Below are 16030 nucleotides of genomic sequence, written 5' to 3'. Positions count from 1 at the left end.
AGATGGCCAGTTTCATTCTTCTCACATATTTCCATTTTTTTCTTTAAATTTAAAAGAGCATTAACTTTTCTGGGACACATTTTATTACACATTCATCCTCTGTAATACTCAGGAATTTCCTTATGTGCTTGTTTTCTGATATAATACCTGTGGTGAAGGGCTGATGAATTTCCTGTAAGACTTGGAACAATTAATATTGACACATGTTGGGGATTCAAGAAACAGGGAGTTATTAAAGAAACCTGAAGAAAGAACCTAAAGAAACCAAGCTGCAGTTAAGATAATACAGTATTAATGATGTAAAGGGAAACTTCAAGAGAGGGAGCTATTCAGAAAACATTTCAGCCACCATTTCCTGTAGGGGACATTTAAATAGAAAGGGCTGTATTGTAATTTACAATGTTCTTGTCGGTAAATAGCAGCAGCTATGACAAGCCACCTGTTTGCTCTCCTGCTCTCTCTAACTGCTGTTATCCTATCCGCAAGATGTGAGTACTCATCTAAGGATAAAAATATCCAAATTCACACTTCCTCTAGATAACACATAATATAATTGCACTTCTGTTGCATTCAGATGATTGCATGGACATTACTGGAGGACACGTTGTGTGTCCTCATTCCTGACCTTCTACGGCTGCAACCCAGACTAACTGTGTGTGGAGGAGCTCTTGTGGAAAAGCAATGGGTTTTGACAGCAGCGCATTGTAAGGATCTCATAGTAGGGCAATTCTAACTCTTAACTGAGGTGAGGCATGGCATGCAACCCTTTAAGTTATGAAGAGTTATTATTCATTTCTAAAGAATTGTTAGAAGCTGCAGTTCTCTCACTAAACTGATTTAAGAGCTTTTAATTCTGTTTTGCTTTGTAATCTACTGATCTGCATTGTGTACAATTACCTTCATTGGTCAGATCCTGCCAGTGTTTCAAGGTACAGACTGTGCTGATAAAAGACTCAATTAATTATTTATGAATCCAAAACAGCAATGTCTTAGAGACAGGGATATTTTCAAAAGTGATTTAAACAAATCTTACCTCAGTGCCTGGGACTAAGCCTCAAAATACACTGAGAGATGAAGTTGTATTAGATGGAAACACTATTCCTGCCATTTTAAGTGACCAAGGCTAAAAAATCTGAACGTCAGTCATGACTATGACAAGGAGCATTTTCCTTTTGAAAAGTCAAATGTGAGCACAAGGACCCCTTCCACAGGTCGGAGACCCCAAGGCTGGCACAGCTGTTCAACAGCTGTCTCAGGGTAAGGAGGACATCTGCTGTTCGTGTTAGGAAGCAAAATGCCCGTGTTTTTGCTAAAATATTTTCTAAATCGTTTTTTAGTTCTCCATTTTATTTCTGTGTTTTGAGTAACTAAAAGCAAACCAATTACAATAAAACAGTGCAAACCTGACCTCCTCAAACACAGTGTGGTCATCTCATCCAGCATTTTTCCATCACTTAGTCTGAAACAGGGGACACAGCTCCTTCTTTCTAAGTGAATTTGGCTTCCACACTTCTTCAGTTGAATCAGGTTTGGTTGCAGTTTTGGTAAGGGTAGAAATATTCACACCCAGTATGTGCTGTTTTGCACATTCACAAAGGAAGAGCCAACCCTTCCTCTTTGGAGTTACAGAATTATTTTTTTTTACTGGAATCTGGAGTCTCACTCTTCAGACAGTGTGTTAGAGATACCCAGTTAGTTGTGGTTATAAAAATTCAGATTTGGGAGGTATTCAGTGGAGAGGGCACTGGTTGTCTCTGGTCCTGTGGAGAGGACAGCTCTGGTCACTGGTTTGGTTTTCTAATATGCACGTCAGTTGGGGCTGATTTTGAGTCTTTGTCACTGGGGCAAAGTGAAACGACATCTATCTGGTCTCCTCCTGAGCTGTATGGTGATGCCCACACAAAACTCACCCACCCCTATGCTATGTCTAGACTATTCTTAGCAGGTGCAATTGCAGTGCCTGTAAGCTTTCCTAACTAATAAAATTTTGTGATAGTCACTTCTGAAATATTTTTTTGTCTTAGACAAAATAGCATGAATCCAGCAATATGAATTTGTATGTGGCCTGCAAACAACCTGTCAGAGACTTGGATGAGGTGGCAGGTTTGTTTTATAGTTCCCGCTCCCCCCTGAAGTTTCTCTTTTTGCACAGTGGGTGATTGCCTGGGCTTCCCGCAAGTCCAGCACTTGCATCTCTGTTGAGGATGATACATGAAAGAGTCCCAAGAACAGAGTTTTGTGAGTCTTATATAATTCTCACTATGTAAGCGTGCTTTGTAGATAAAAAGATAAATTTTTAGGATCCAGCACTGGCTTTGTGGCTCTTTTCACAAGCAAGCATTCACATACAAATCAATGAATTGTATCGTTCAGTGAGACATGCAGCTGGAATGAAGAAAATATTTTTTTTGTTTGTTTGGATTGATAAAATCTTTGTTGTCGCTTGAATAAATAGTCCTGTGTGTAGTGAGATTGTGTTCTAAAGATGAAGAACAGGAAAGCAGCAGTTTGTCTTCTGGCAATGTAATCTTACTGGGCTGCATTAAGTTTAACAGGGCAAAGCGAAGAAAGACAAACTCTAGTAAATACATTTCTGATAATATTCAGAGAGCTTGGGGGAGAAGGAGATTTATGAGTTGCTTAACTCTTATTTTTTATTAGCCAGGAACTGGACACATAACTCTGTTTGGGTTTTGGCAGTCTACTTTTTTAATATTCATGGCAGGGGTTTCTTGAGTTAGCCAACACCCATCCTTCTTTGTTGATAGGCTGAATCCTGTATTTAGTGAAGGTAAGGACAAGACTTTTGTTAGTATTAAATATGTCCACTTTAGCAGAGCACTTACCTGTGCGCATAGTGCTCAGAATGAGTATCGAGTATTAGTATGTGTATTGACATCCCATTGATGTCAGCAAGACCACCTACATTCTATTATTCAGGCATGTTTCAGTCCTTTGCAGGATTAGGTCATAAATCCGAAGGAGACCATTAAAAGATTAATGAAAGGAATGAGCACCAGCAGTCCTTGTGCAAGGGGCTCTCCTTAAAAAGCCAGTAGGCTTTTTCATGAAATTAATTCCAGGCTCTGGAAGTCCCTGAATGTCAGCTCTCACACCATTATTTCACCAAACTAGATTTACAGTAAAGAAATGTTGCTTTGTAGAGGAAAATACAAGATCATGTCAAAACATTAAAATGGATATATTTTCCTATGTTTTGTGTTGTTTTAAAATGAAATTGTATTATCTTACATGTCTTTTGATTATCTTGAGAGATGTTGCTCAGTTCCAGTAGTGTCCTTCTCTCCCTGCACTTTCTTTAAATTACAGATTAAACAAATCAGAAGTTAGAGTTGTTCTTGGAGCCCATCAAGCATCCATAGCTGAAAAAGAACAGCAGATATTTAAGGTTATGTATTACTTTCCTAATCCTCAGTTTGGCAGGCCTTCCAAGGAAAATGATATGATGCTCCTCAAGGTATTGTGTTAATTACTGTTGTATTATTATAAAAGAAATTTTGCTGACGATCATTTTGGCCATTCTTTGATATCAAAGAGTGCATTGTTTAGATAGTTTAACAATATCACAAAACACCCTGCTTTTTGTTGTACTAATCTAGATAAGGTTACAGGATCACGGGCACTATGAGCAGGGATAACGTTTCAAGCCCATTCTCTGCTCTAAAACTCCCTTTAACCCACTCACTGCAGCAACCCCTCTGAAAGCCCAAAATACATTCTTTAGTAATTTTTCAAAGGCAGTGCTGAAGTGTTGTATGCAATGGAGTCTAGATCACAGCTGTATCTCAGAGGGTTACCTTTTGCTGAACTAAACAAAAATAGGGATGAAGCTTACTGTTAATTATTTGGGGTAACTACATAAAGTATGGGTAATACAGGACATAGATGAGTTCAACTGTAGGAGCACAGAGTGGTCACATAGTGAAAAAGTCTTGGGACGCAGCAGAGTGAAGCACGGCAAGATGTCCTCACCAATGTCGTCATCCTGGATGCCAAAGCGGGTCAGGGCTGTAAGAATTTCTTGCATACCAGCTCCCGCTCAGCCTGGCTCATGCCTCACAGTGTCCCTGCACTGCAAACTCGGTTAATCCAGCACCGAGGTTGACATGGAGGCAGCCGGGGGTGTTTTGAATAGGGGAATGGCAATCTCCATGCAGGAAGCCTGTAGATTGTCAAATGGTTATGGAAGACTGCCTTGCTGGTACCAGCAGATTCAGTACTGATCCAAAGTCCCTGAGAAAGATGAGACTTGTACATTGTCTTGCCTGTACCTTTAGAAACATGACTTCAATACAATGCCTAAGAAATCTTGGATGGATCTTTATTCAGGCTATGCTTTAATGATATGCCTGTGATAATGAAGAAATATTTTCATGTGAAAATCAATATGTATATTTAAAATAATTGTCTAGGTACAGTATATTATGAATATTACCACAGTTCTGAAAAAAAAATGGTGGAATTATATGGAAAAGGAGGTGATGACTTGAACCTGATTTCTAGTGTGTAGATGGTATCACCAGTTTGATATGACAACGGCACAGGGAGGAAACTAGCAATGTCTGTTTCTGGAACTACCTGAAGCATTTACAGACATTTATGGCACCAGTGACTTAACATTGTCCAAGTGTGAGAAGCTCCTTCCCCTAAATGTTAGTGAGCATTCTCCATCTGCTTCATTGCAGAGGCACACAAGTTCAATTCACTGGCTTCTCCTGTGGCCACCAGCAACTTATCAGGAGCACCATCTTATTTGTAGACACAATACCAGAATGGATCACTAGGAAGTAGTATTTCTAGAGCTGAAAGTTACAACTCTGTTCCAGAAGGACATAGGTACTGTAAAATCCTGTGTCTGATTTGACACAGGAATAGGGGTAGCATTAGCACCAGGGCTCACTTCTCATCTCTTCAGTTCTGCTATAATGAGTAGTAAGTAACTTGGGATAAACTTTCCATCTTTGGAAATTCCCACTAGCACTGGTGATAATAAACCCTAAGGATTTTTCAGTTAAACTTGTAATTTGTTGGAGTGCTTTTTTTAAAAGGTATAAAGCCAGAATCATTTAACTGACAACCATTCAGCAACACGTATAACCACCTATGAAATGAGTCATGGCATGATGATTCTGTGTAAAACAGAAGATGTGAACCCTTAGCAAGCACACGCATTGAAGATATGTGTTTGTGTTTTGCTGTTTTTTCACTGGTAGGCTTAAATTTGTCTCTGCTGAAGGATGAACCTGTCAGGTAAAGGCCAACAAAAAAGGGGCAGTTTGGACCACTTAAGCCCTCTTGAATATCTCAAAGCAAAAACTTGGCAGTCTGAAGAGTTCAAGACCTCATTTTTCCCCAGTCATGTCACTGCTGTCATGTGTAAGTGGTTATAGCTTTTATTGTCATCTTTGTTACTGGGTACGTTGCACCATCCTGGGAGTTTTATGAGTATTAGTCAAGCACCAGAGTCTGATTTCAACACAGACATTCAGTGGCAAGTTAGGTTCTTGAACAGGACATAGATCCAACAGCCTAACTCCTGCATAGGTTTTTAATTTCCTACTGTAATCAATGGGAAGCTGGGCTTGAACTCACCACTGCTGCCACAGGTAGGAAGTTGCTATACAGACACCTCTTTTGGATTTGCAAAGGGGCAGTTAAGCTCAGGATCAGTTCCTAACTATTGAAAAGAGATTTGTAAGGAAAGTATTGGTAGAATGAGACTGAATGCCAATTAAAACTAGATTATTATTATTTTCCTTCCTTTCTGCCTGAGAAAGCATTTTTAAAAATTTCTTCTTTTTTTTTTTTTTTTCCCTAGCTGAATGTTCTGGCGAGGCTGGATAAACATGTGCAACTTTTGCCTCTGCCTGAGTCTTACGAAGATATTAAACCTGGCACAATGTGCAAGGTGGCTGGCTGGGAAGTCACATCTCCAGGAAAACCACCAAAATATTTTCAAGAAACAACTCTCAAAATTGTTGATAAAAGAATCTGCGAGAGAAAATACAGAAAACACACAAAAATAACCAGCAACATGTTGTGTGCTGGAGGGAAAAGCAGATTTTCAAAGAGAGATGCATGCCAGGTAAGAAGCAAAGTTACAAAGAGGAGGGGATGTGCTTTAGCAATGGTTCCCTTTTCACTGCGAACAAAGGAGCACTAGACACTTAATGAGGCTGATCAGATTCACAGTAATTTTAACCACATTTTTAAGAGACTTTATTGCTATGAAAAGGAAGTGTTGAAACTTTGAATAGTTCAGGTCAATGTACACAACAATATTGAGAGTCTGGAATTATCTCAGTTAACTTCAGGTGCATTTCTTTAGCTAAGGTGCACTCCTTAGGCACCACCTGTAGTTACAAGAGACAAAGAATTTACAGGGTCTGAATCATCTGATACTTTCCACATACCAACATCTGAATAGTACAGAATTAACTCTACACTCAGGAGTGCTGTTTGGATCTTGCTTTTGATGTCTTCTGTGGCAAGTCCAGAAGGGCCAGTTATTAAAGAAATAAGAATCAGTTTATACTAACAATAAAAAAATACATTTTGAAGTAGAATTATGATAACACTCTGCTGGTCTATAACATTTACCCAAAGGCACCCTCAAGCTTTAAAAGCAATCTCTCCTGATACCTCACCCAACTTCCATGAAGTGACATAAGCCAACTGAGCCATTTCATAGATTGGAACAAGTTAGAAGCAACATTTCCAAACATGCTTATGCACCATGGGTGGCGCTGCATGTGCTGCTGGAAACCAGCAAACACACATTTATAGTTACTTCTGTTTTGTGTCCTGGGGAGACTTGGGTGGGCCGTTGGTCTATGCTGGTCGATATAATGGGATTGTTTCATTTGGAAAAGCATGTGGGAGAAGAGACATGCCTAGAGTTTATACACGACTGACTGAAAAATATATTGCCTGGATAAAAAAAAATAATTTCTCTTCACAGAGATCCAGGAGATGGGCAAGAGTGTTTTAATAAATACTGTGCGGCACATTAGAACTAGATGCTGCTGCTTTAGTGTGCCACCTTTGAAAGTACCTCCCAGCTTTACAGGTTTACTAAAACCACCACAGCTTTATGAGAACAATATTCTGCTTTGTACAGATAACATGTTTACTCATCTTTAGTAGGAAACTGGCTCTTAGGTAACACAATTTGTGTTGGACTTCACCCTGCTCTTAGCGTGATGGGAAGGTACTGCTCACCTTATTCGTTGTGCCTGGGGTGAGGCAACAATTTACATGTGTACTCACAGAAAAAAATAATTTCAAACTGATAGTAAATGAGATGTCTGCTGAAAGAAAAATCAGGGAAAAGAAGCTTTAAACATTCCAATATTTCACTGTGACATTTCTCAAAACCAAATGCTTCAATTCTCCATTACTAAATATTTATTTAAATAGATTCATTTTCAGTCAGTTAAAGTAATAAACAGATAAACACTTTTATAATTAATCTTACCTTATGGGAGAGAAAAAGAAAATGTCTCTTTTTCCTAGATTATTTTTCTTTTTTTTTTTTTCCTGATCGAATCAACAAAATCGTCTCACAGCTTGTTTCATGATCTCACTCTTTCAGTGAATGGTCTGTTGAAAAAAGTATAAATCCTGATTGTAATAGGAATAATTACACTTCTCTAACACAGTGCCTATTTAACATCTATCAAAACAAACAGAAATTTTTGCTATGGATTTCAGCAGACTTCTACTAACAGAAGGACCTGCTGTGTTTCTGAAGAAGCCTGTGGTTAGCTTGGCGTATTCGCATTATCCTCTAAATAGTCTCCAGGTCTTTTTTTGCCAGCAATTTAGAAGTGACCATCTGTACAGTTTCTCTGCTTCTTTGGTTATTGCACTAATATGTACCAAATACTGTAAACTTCAGGATGTTGCAGAGGCATAAATAAATAGCATGTCAACGTACTGGCCCTGATTACTGACCAGCAGCCATCTCGCTGTGCTGAGCAGAGCAAACCATGTCTCATGAAGACCACACAGATAAAGAAGCAAATGCACATCTCAGAGCTGGGTTGGTAGCTGGCCATGGTACAATAAAACCTGCCTTGTGGTGTATGGGGACTTCATCCAATTCTCACTGAAGGTCCTGGGAAGATCTTAAGAGATGCCAGTGAGAATTGGCTCTGGCCTGGAACACAGACAGAAACTGGGAAAAACTGGGAGGAAAAAAAGGGAAGCGATATAAAAGTGGAAAGAATAGTATACAACTGTTAAGATTTTTCAGCTGGGGGTCTCAGAGGAGGTTGCAGACACAAATTAGTTGCTTCTACCTTTGTAAGGTAAATAGCAGCAAGGATGGCATTCTGCCCATCCCACGGGAGACTTCACACCCCACAGCCCAGTGACAACTATAATAATTGGTGTTTAACCTCTTGGAGGCAGAGATTTCACTCAGTTGATGTGAATGGTGATCGTCTCTTAGTTACTGATGAGAAACAATGAGTGATGGAGACGGGAAACTGTAACCCAGCAGGTTAATTCCAGTTCACATATTGCCCTTGTGGCCAAGAAGGCCAATGGTGTCCTGGGGTGCATTAGGAAAAGTGTGACCAGCAGGTCGAAGGAGGTTATCCTCCCCCACTACCCTGCCCTGTTGAGGCCGCATCTGGAGTTCTGTGTCCAGTTCTGGGCTCCCCAGTTTAAGAAGGACAAGGAATTACTGGAGGGACTCCAGCAGTGGGCTATGAAGATGATGAGGGGCCTGAAGCATCTTATGAGGAGAGACTGAGAGAGCTGGGTCTGTTCAGTCCAGAGAAGAGAAGGCTGAGAGGGGATCTCATCAATGTTTATAAATGTCTCAAGGGTGGGTGTCAAGAGGATGGGACCAGACTCCTTTCAGTGGTGCCCCATGATAAGATGAGGGGCAACGGGCACAGACTGAAGCATGGGAGATTCCATCTGAATATGAGGAGAAACTTCTTAACTTTGAGGGTGCCAGAACACTGGAACAGGCTGCCCAGAGAGGTTGTGGAGTCTCCTTCTCTGGAGACATTCAAGACACGCCTGGACACATTCCTCTGCGATCTGCTCTGGTGAACCTGCTTTAGCAGGTGGGTTGGACTAGATGATCTCCAGAGGTCCCTTCCAGCCCCGAACATTCTGTGATTCTGTGTGACTTGGCTTTGTGGTGTGCATGATCTCCTGTAATGACTTTATTTGTAGCATCTTTTTGTCTTTAATGGGTGATGTGGCAGGTAGAAGAGTGTTACTGCCAGGGCCCTGGGGCACTGCCAGGCCCAACTGCCCCTGTCCACCCCTTGGGGTTCCCCCCCCGACAGGACCCATGTCAGCCTTGGGATGATCAGCCCCTGCCCCAGGGACGCCGTGGCAGGGCCGGTCTCCAGCTCCCCTCAGCCTGGCCCTGCACTGCCATGGCCCTGCTGAGCCGGGCTTATACACAGGCCAAGGTCCCAGCCTTGCCTTGGCCTGTCCCCGGGGAGGTACAGGAGCAGTGAGCTGAGCAGTAACCTTGACTCCTTTTCTGTCCAACCTGAGGCGAGCAGTCTTTATTCCCACCACGTGCAACGGGAGGGAAGTCTTTGTGAGCGTTGAAATCCCCGTGTCCTGAGAGTGCTTGCCCATCCGCCGCTCCGGGTGATGGGCAGCAGGGGCCAGGGAGCGTGGCAGGAGTCTTACAGCGGGGCTGCAAAACGCCCCGCAATTCAGCCTTTTGTTGGCACCTGTGAAAGCACACAGTGGAAAGACGGCTCTGCAGCTGTGGGTAGGCAAAGGTCCAGGAAAGGCTGAGTGTTGGCTGAACAAGGTGACCCCTGGTGTCACTCATTGCTGAAACCACTGCTGGGCTGATTCTCAGAACCGAACCAATAGCAGGAAAGCCACAGACAGCAGCTCCAGGTATGTTACAGTTTTACCATCATGGACACCCACAAACCCTGCAAAATTAAGCTAGAAACAGGTTCTTACTAGACTGAGAGGAGCTGATATTTCGCAGCTTGTAGCAGAGAGTTTACAGCATGGCATTTGCAATTCTGCATTCCTTCAGTAAAAGAGATTTAGTCTTGCCTCTTTTAATGTGTCACGCCTCAACAAGTGCCTGTGAGGTGTCCACCTGCACATTGCATCCCAGTTTCCAAATACTGGCCTCTGGTACCAGATCAGCTCTCTCACCCTGTCTTTATATCTTTATTGGAAATTTCTGAGTGGGTTGAAGGAGTCCTGCCCCGGGAGTTCTTCTGCCCTTGGCCACGGCTGGTCTTCTATCTACGTTTGCCCTTTGCATCTTGATCTCTGCTGAGCTGACTTCTCTGTTAGACATTTGCATCTGTTTCTGTTTTTACTGAGGTCTTCCAGGAAAGCAATATTTATCAAGGAGTATGTCTGACTTGCTTGTCGCCTGTCACATAGTTGAATTTGGGTAGCCCCTAAGGCTGATCGGGCCATGCAAAGATAATTACACGTGACACTAACGTGATGTATGGCGCTGATGTAGAGTGTATGGTGCTGACATATGGCTGACAGCTCTTTATCCAATTGAGGGGCTGACGATTTGTCTTCACACTTCGCGCAGAGATGCAGATACCAGTTAGCTTTAGTCCTTACGTTCATTCTGCCCTTGTACTGGGCAGTAATGGCGGATGTTTTGTACTTGTTTTGGCTGTACATCTAATGCACTGTATGTTCAATGTGGGAATTTTTTCTTTTTTCTTTTAAACAAACTCCTAGTTCTCAGTACAGAGGGTGGCATTATCTATTGTCAACAACTGTTGTTTCCTGAAAGTGCAGTGATATGTTTGGAACATGGATTGCCTCCACAGCTCCTAGTCAAAGTCTTTGTTTTATCTTCTGACTACAGAACTGCCTGCCATCTAGCAAGCTGTAAAAGTAACCTTCCTTTTGGGCAACTCGATCTGCCATCAGGAAGAAACATTTAGAAAACATAATCAAAACAAACAAAGCCATCAGATTTTCAAGATAATTTTCTTGGATACTTACCAACGAGAAATAAAGATAAACTCAGAAAACTCTTTCAAAGTCTGAATAGGTCAGTTCACCATTGTCAGACAAATTACAGCAAGTCATATTAATATGTCTGTTATACATTTAATTATGATTTACTAGTTTCCAAATTTTATCCTCATCTCATTAAAGATTTAGCAGGTGGTTCAGACACCTCCATCCCAATATGTTTGTAACTCCACGACTATCTGATGAAGCTCTTTCTGAATTGACTAGTAATATGTAATCAATATCTAGCAGATTTCAAGTAGGTTAAATTTAGCTGTAATTAAATTCAACATGGCAGAGGTTACTTTAAAGCTGTTGAAATCAGATATGAAATATGCATTGAAAATCAGCCACCAATTTCACAAAAAGTTATCAGATCTATAAGTGGTGTCCAGACTCGCATCCTTGTCATGACAAAGATGAAACCACAGAAAGATGAGCAAAACCTCTTATTTTAATGCAAACAGGAAGGAAACTTACAGATATTAGCTGCTTCCAAAGGCACAGATTAGATTCAGTGTATAAACAGTTGAGTTTCACAGGGTTCATTCTTATGCACATTTCTTTGTAAAAAGCAAGAAACTTCACTCTATTAACGGAGTCTCACAACACCTTTATTTTGATAAAATATCAAACCTCTCGGCAGCCACAGAGAAAATTAAGGCAAGCAATAATTAAAAGAGTAACAACATCAATAAATGGAAAAACCTAAATGTTACTTTAATCATTCTTAATCACTGCTATAGTTAAAAAATACTAGTCACGAGTATCTAATTAACCTTTTCCATTTAAATGAATAAGTGGCGCATGATTGTTGTTTTTTTTATCTTGAAACCATCATTATCTATCAGGATGTAGCGTCCAGGTTTCTTCAGACATCCCTATCTCAAGCTGTTGTAACCAAAGCCACATCACACATCCTTTCAGCCTCCTTGGTACCAGATAAAAGTGGATGCATGAAAAGAAGGGGGAACTGTAGACTATTGTGTGTGCAAAACAGCTGACATTTTCAAATGGCACAGGACTGCACTGACAGTGATGTGGCTTTTGCTGATTAAACTCTGGGGCACACACATCCCCTGCCAAAAGCCGCAGTCCTGTTCTAGCACCGGTCTTAGCGCAGTTCAAGTAACAAATGGTCAGACAGAGCACACAGTTATTCTCTGAACTGAAGCTTTGGGCATGCTGATGGCGCACTGCGCAGAAACTTAACTGCTTGCTTTCACTGGGCGCCGTAAGAGGCCTCATCTTCCAAGCCAGATTCCTACTATGTGCAGTCTGCATCATAACGAAAAGAATAATGTGGAGGCAGCAACTATGCTTGCAGCACTAATGAGCTCACACACATGGAGACAGAAGATAAACCTGCTGATACTGCTGTGTGGTTCACTTTCTTGCTGCAGTATTTCAAAGGGGTGGGTTTTAGCTGCAGGTTTTCTTGGGGATGTCACGTACTAAAACATGAGGACATGAGGACATGAGTGTGCGGAAAAGCATGATACAGGGGGCTCTGATGCTTGTAATTCCAGGTACATTGACTTCAGAAGGTACCACCTCTGTAGCCAGAGAGTGGTGTTTGTGCTCCCTGAGGAGCAGAAACAAGTGGCTGGAGTTATCTTGCTGCCCTGTGAGTTAGTTTGTGGAGCTGTGAAATAAGAGTCTGCTGCAGTAGCAATCAGCCAGGCAGTGCCACAGTGAGACTTGACAGGGACTGCACATCAGAGCCTTGAGTTGTTAAACAAAATCAGTTCGTGTATTCTGTCTTATGAACAATGGTGTTGATCTTATTGAGTGGTCTCAGCCTTATTATGCACAAATATTGAGAGTATCTGCACAGGGTAGGAGCACAGATAGTGGTTAAGAAAACTAAAGAAAGTTCTAATGAGATATTTAAAGTGTTTCTCTTCCAGGCCTCTTTCCCTCCCCTTTTTTTGTCCTGTGCCCAGTCACTGAAGTCAGGGTCACAGTAATGGTTACCAGTTTTGATATTCTGATCTGAGACAGTTGATTTCAGAATAGTTTGTTATTCCGCTAGCTATATTAGGTTGGGTTTTTCCCTTCTCATGATGCCTGGTTCCAGCTCAGCCATGCTGGGCAATATTCATCTGCCTGGCCAAACACTGCTGGTGACTCTGGGTGGGTTTCAATGGGCACAGCCAGTGGTTAAGTCCTGTTCAGGCACTTACCTTAGGGAATAGACAAACAAAAAAATCCTTTCCCTTTATGTTGGTTGTAGAAAGCAGACTAATTTGTTTACTACCAATGCTTTATAAAATTAAAAAACTAAAGCCAGAACTGAAGATACTATTGCCCAATTCTCGCCCAGCTCTCTGTCAGGGACAGGAAACATCTAAAATAACCCATGGTCAGTCTATGACAATTCAGAAGATAAAGCAAAAGAGATGAAGGATATGTTACTATGGAGAAACCACATATTCAGTCTGCCAGATTAATAATTTGGGAAAACAGCTGCAGCTTTGAATAATTTAGCCAATTATTTTTCAGACTTTTTTTTAAAGGATTAAGCTTTTGGGCATTTGATTAAATGACTGAAAATTAACATCAAGTTTTTGATCCAAAAAATTAAGGTTGATCTATGAAGAAAATAAAAAAGCAATACAACTCACCATATTTGGTTTCATTCTCTCAAATATGCTGAATGGATTTAAATGTGTGTAAATTATCTAATTTCTGAGTAAGAACACAAGGATGTGTTCTGCATTCGTAACACTGCTTAGTTATAAGACCTCTTCTAGCAATACATTATGAAAGTTGAAAATAATGAGATGCAAGCTAAAATAGATTTGGAAGTGATTAGGCTGCTTTTAGGTTCATGGCTTATAATTCTAAGCTTTCTGACAGTTTTATTGCTTAATGAAACACAAACTTATCACAGGCAATATGCAGCTGTTACCCCTCACTGCTTTCTAATTAGAGCTTGTTTGCAAACATTCCTTACTTTGAGTAAAAAACACAGATAAAAAGCTCTGACCTGGCTTTGGTTTCTTTACAGCAGAGAAGATCATAACACATCCAAAGTACTGTGTGAAATTCTGGCCTTACTGAAATGAGTGGCAAAGCATCTATGTCACTGGGGTCAGCATTCACCCACTATATGTGTACTACAGGGGAAAGAAAAAGAAGTATTCAAATATTTGAAAATACAGCCATGTGATTGATGAGGCAAAGGACAAAGGATGCAGGAAGCATGTGCATGGATGAAGATCCTGTTAACACCCTGGGAAAACAAATGGACCTGTGTTAGGTCCCTCCAAGTGCAGTGTGCTAGGAAGCCTTGACTGGTGTCTCTTTTCATGGAAGCCAAGATATTAATTCAGTTCAGATCCAAACCTGTTCGCTGAAGTAGATGCCAATTGCATATAGCATGGGAACGCCTGAAGAACAACTGTCAAATGTCTCCTTGAAGAAGACTGCACCAGTTAGCCCAAAGTCTCAAAGAGGCCCCAGTCTGGATGTACGAGATGGACAGAGTGTGAGGACTGTGAACTAGAGGCATTAATAAAGACGAGCTCTTATTTTTAAGGTGTGTTTTGCGCATGGCATAAGTAAGTTTGTGAAGAATAAAGCTGCATATAAATCAGAGGGAGAGAGAGGACATTTAAATAAAGAGGTGGAAATGTCAGCAGTGAAGAAAAACAGCATAATGAGAACTACGGGTGAGCTGGAGAGATTGCACGAGAGAGAAGCCAGGATAAAACAGCCACTCATCCTAAGGAAAGAAAGTGTGTGTAGCACTGCGGAAAATTCTTAACTGTTCCTGTCAGTGTCCTCACTCCTCTCAGCCTTTGGCTGGCTTTTCCTTGAAGTTTTATTACCTTGGAGGTGCTGAAGTCCTCTTAAGGCTTTTCATCTAATTATTCTGGAAAGTGTTTATGCTTCAAAGATAAGTGCTTATGAAAAGGAAGAGAGATGTCTTCTTAAAGAAAAATGATGATTCATATCAATTTGATCATTTTGCTTATCTAAATGAAGTAGTTAAAATTGTTTTTTTCTCTGTCAATGAGAAGGTTATTATCCTAGCTATATTGCAAAAAATACATGGAGATATTGGCTCATGAGGACACCTAACCTGAACTCATACAACTCAACATCTCAAACATGTGACCACAGATTTCATGATTTCATTTCTTCAATAAGAGCCGAGCTTTTAATAGCTTTGTCATTTATTACAGGAAACTGCTACTTAGTCAAGTCTAAACTATATATAAAGCATAGCTAAAACTTTGTTTTAGTACAGAAACATGGAAATCACATTAATACTTAAGATATGGTTCTATTCCCCCAAGTGTCTGTAGAGATGTCACCTTTATTTTTTCTTGAAGAGCAGCTATCAAGATCAGATTAAGTTGCAAGTAAAAGGATACTCCCCACCAATTCTAAAATATTTGATTCTAAAATTTATGCCTAGGATTTGAAAACCAAACAGTGCACTTTGGGATTCTGCACAGCTACCAAGAACAAACGTTTCTCAAACGGGAATTTGGCTTACTTATCAGGGACTGATAGTGTCAGAGTGCTTGGATTTAGGAGGCAAAGGATGAAATTCACAATATTTGTCATTTTATTTGCTGTTGTGTTATTTTATATGTCACAACAAACTAATGAAAATATTTTTTCCAGTCTAATATGTTTTATTGTAGTTCTGCAGAGAGCTATTGAAAGCATAGGCTGTATGGCAATGGAGAAATCAGTATGTATTCCTTCATCAGTTAATTATGTCAAAGAGTGGGAGACAACATATCTTTCACATTATCTCAGCATTAAAGCTCTGTACCATATGGGCAGAATATATGCACCCGAGCACCTAAATAGAACACATGAAGAACCGTCATTCACATCTTGGGTTTTTTTACTGATAAAGAAACTGAATGTTTCAAAATAATTCCTGAAAGATGTGTTGTTTTGGTTTTGTTTGTTTGTTTGTTGTTCTTTGTTTGTTTGTTTTGTTTGTGGGTTTGTTTTTTGTTCCCTCCCCCCGCCCCATCAGTTA

The 16030-nt window shown here is 40.6% G+C and overlaps 1 protein-coding gene across 1 annotated transcript; it reads left to right on the top strand.

The window, feature by feature from the left end:
• The first annotated feature begins 427 nt into the window (after positions 1 to 427).
• Positions 428 to 7012, top strand: LOC136002068 (granzyme A-like). Its single transcript, XM_065656900.1, is given in 6 exon segments — positions 428 to 488; positions 575 to 644; positions 646 to 715; positions 3338 to 3478; positions 5840 to 6104; positions 6828 to 7012. Coding segments are annotated over 6 exon segments (792 nt in total).
• Positions 7013 to 16030: the final 9018 nt, after the last annotated feature.

Source organism: Caloenas nicobarica, chromosome Z (assembly GCF_036013445.1).
Source record: "Caloenas nicobarica isolate bCalNic1 chromosome Z, bCalNic1.hap1, whole genome shotgun sequence".
Taxonomy (NCBI): Eukaryota; Metazoa; Chordata; class Aves; order Columbiformes; family Columbidae; genus Caloenas; species Caloenas nicobarica.
Note: the sequence above shows the minus strand (reverse complement) of the source record. Positions and strands in the feature narration are given on the sequence as shown.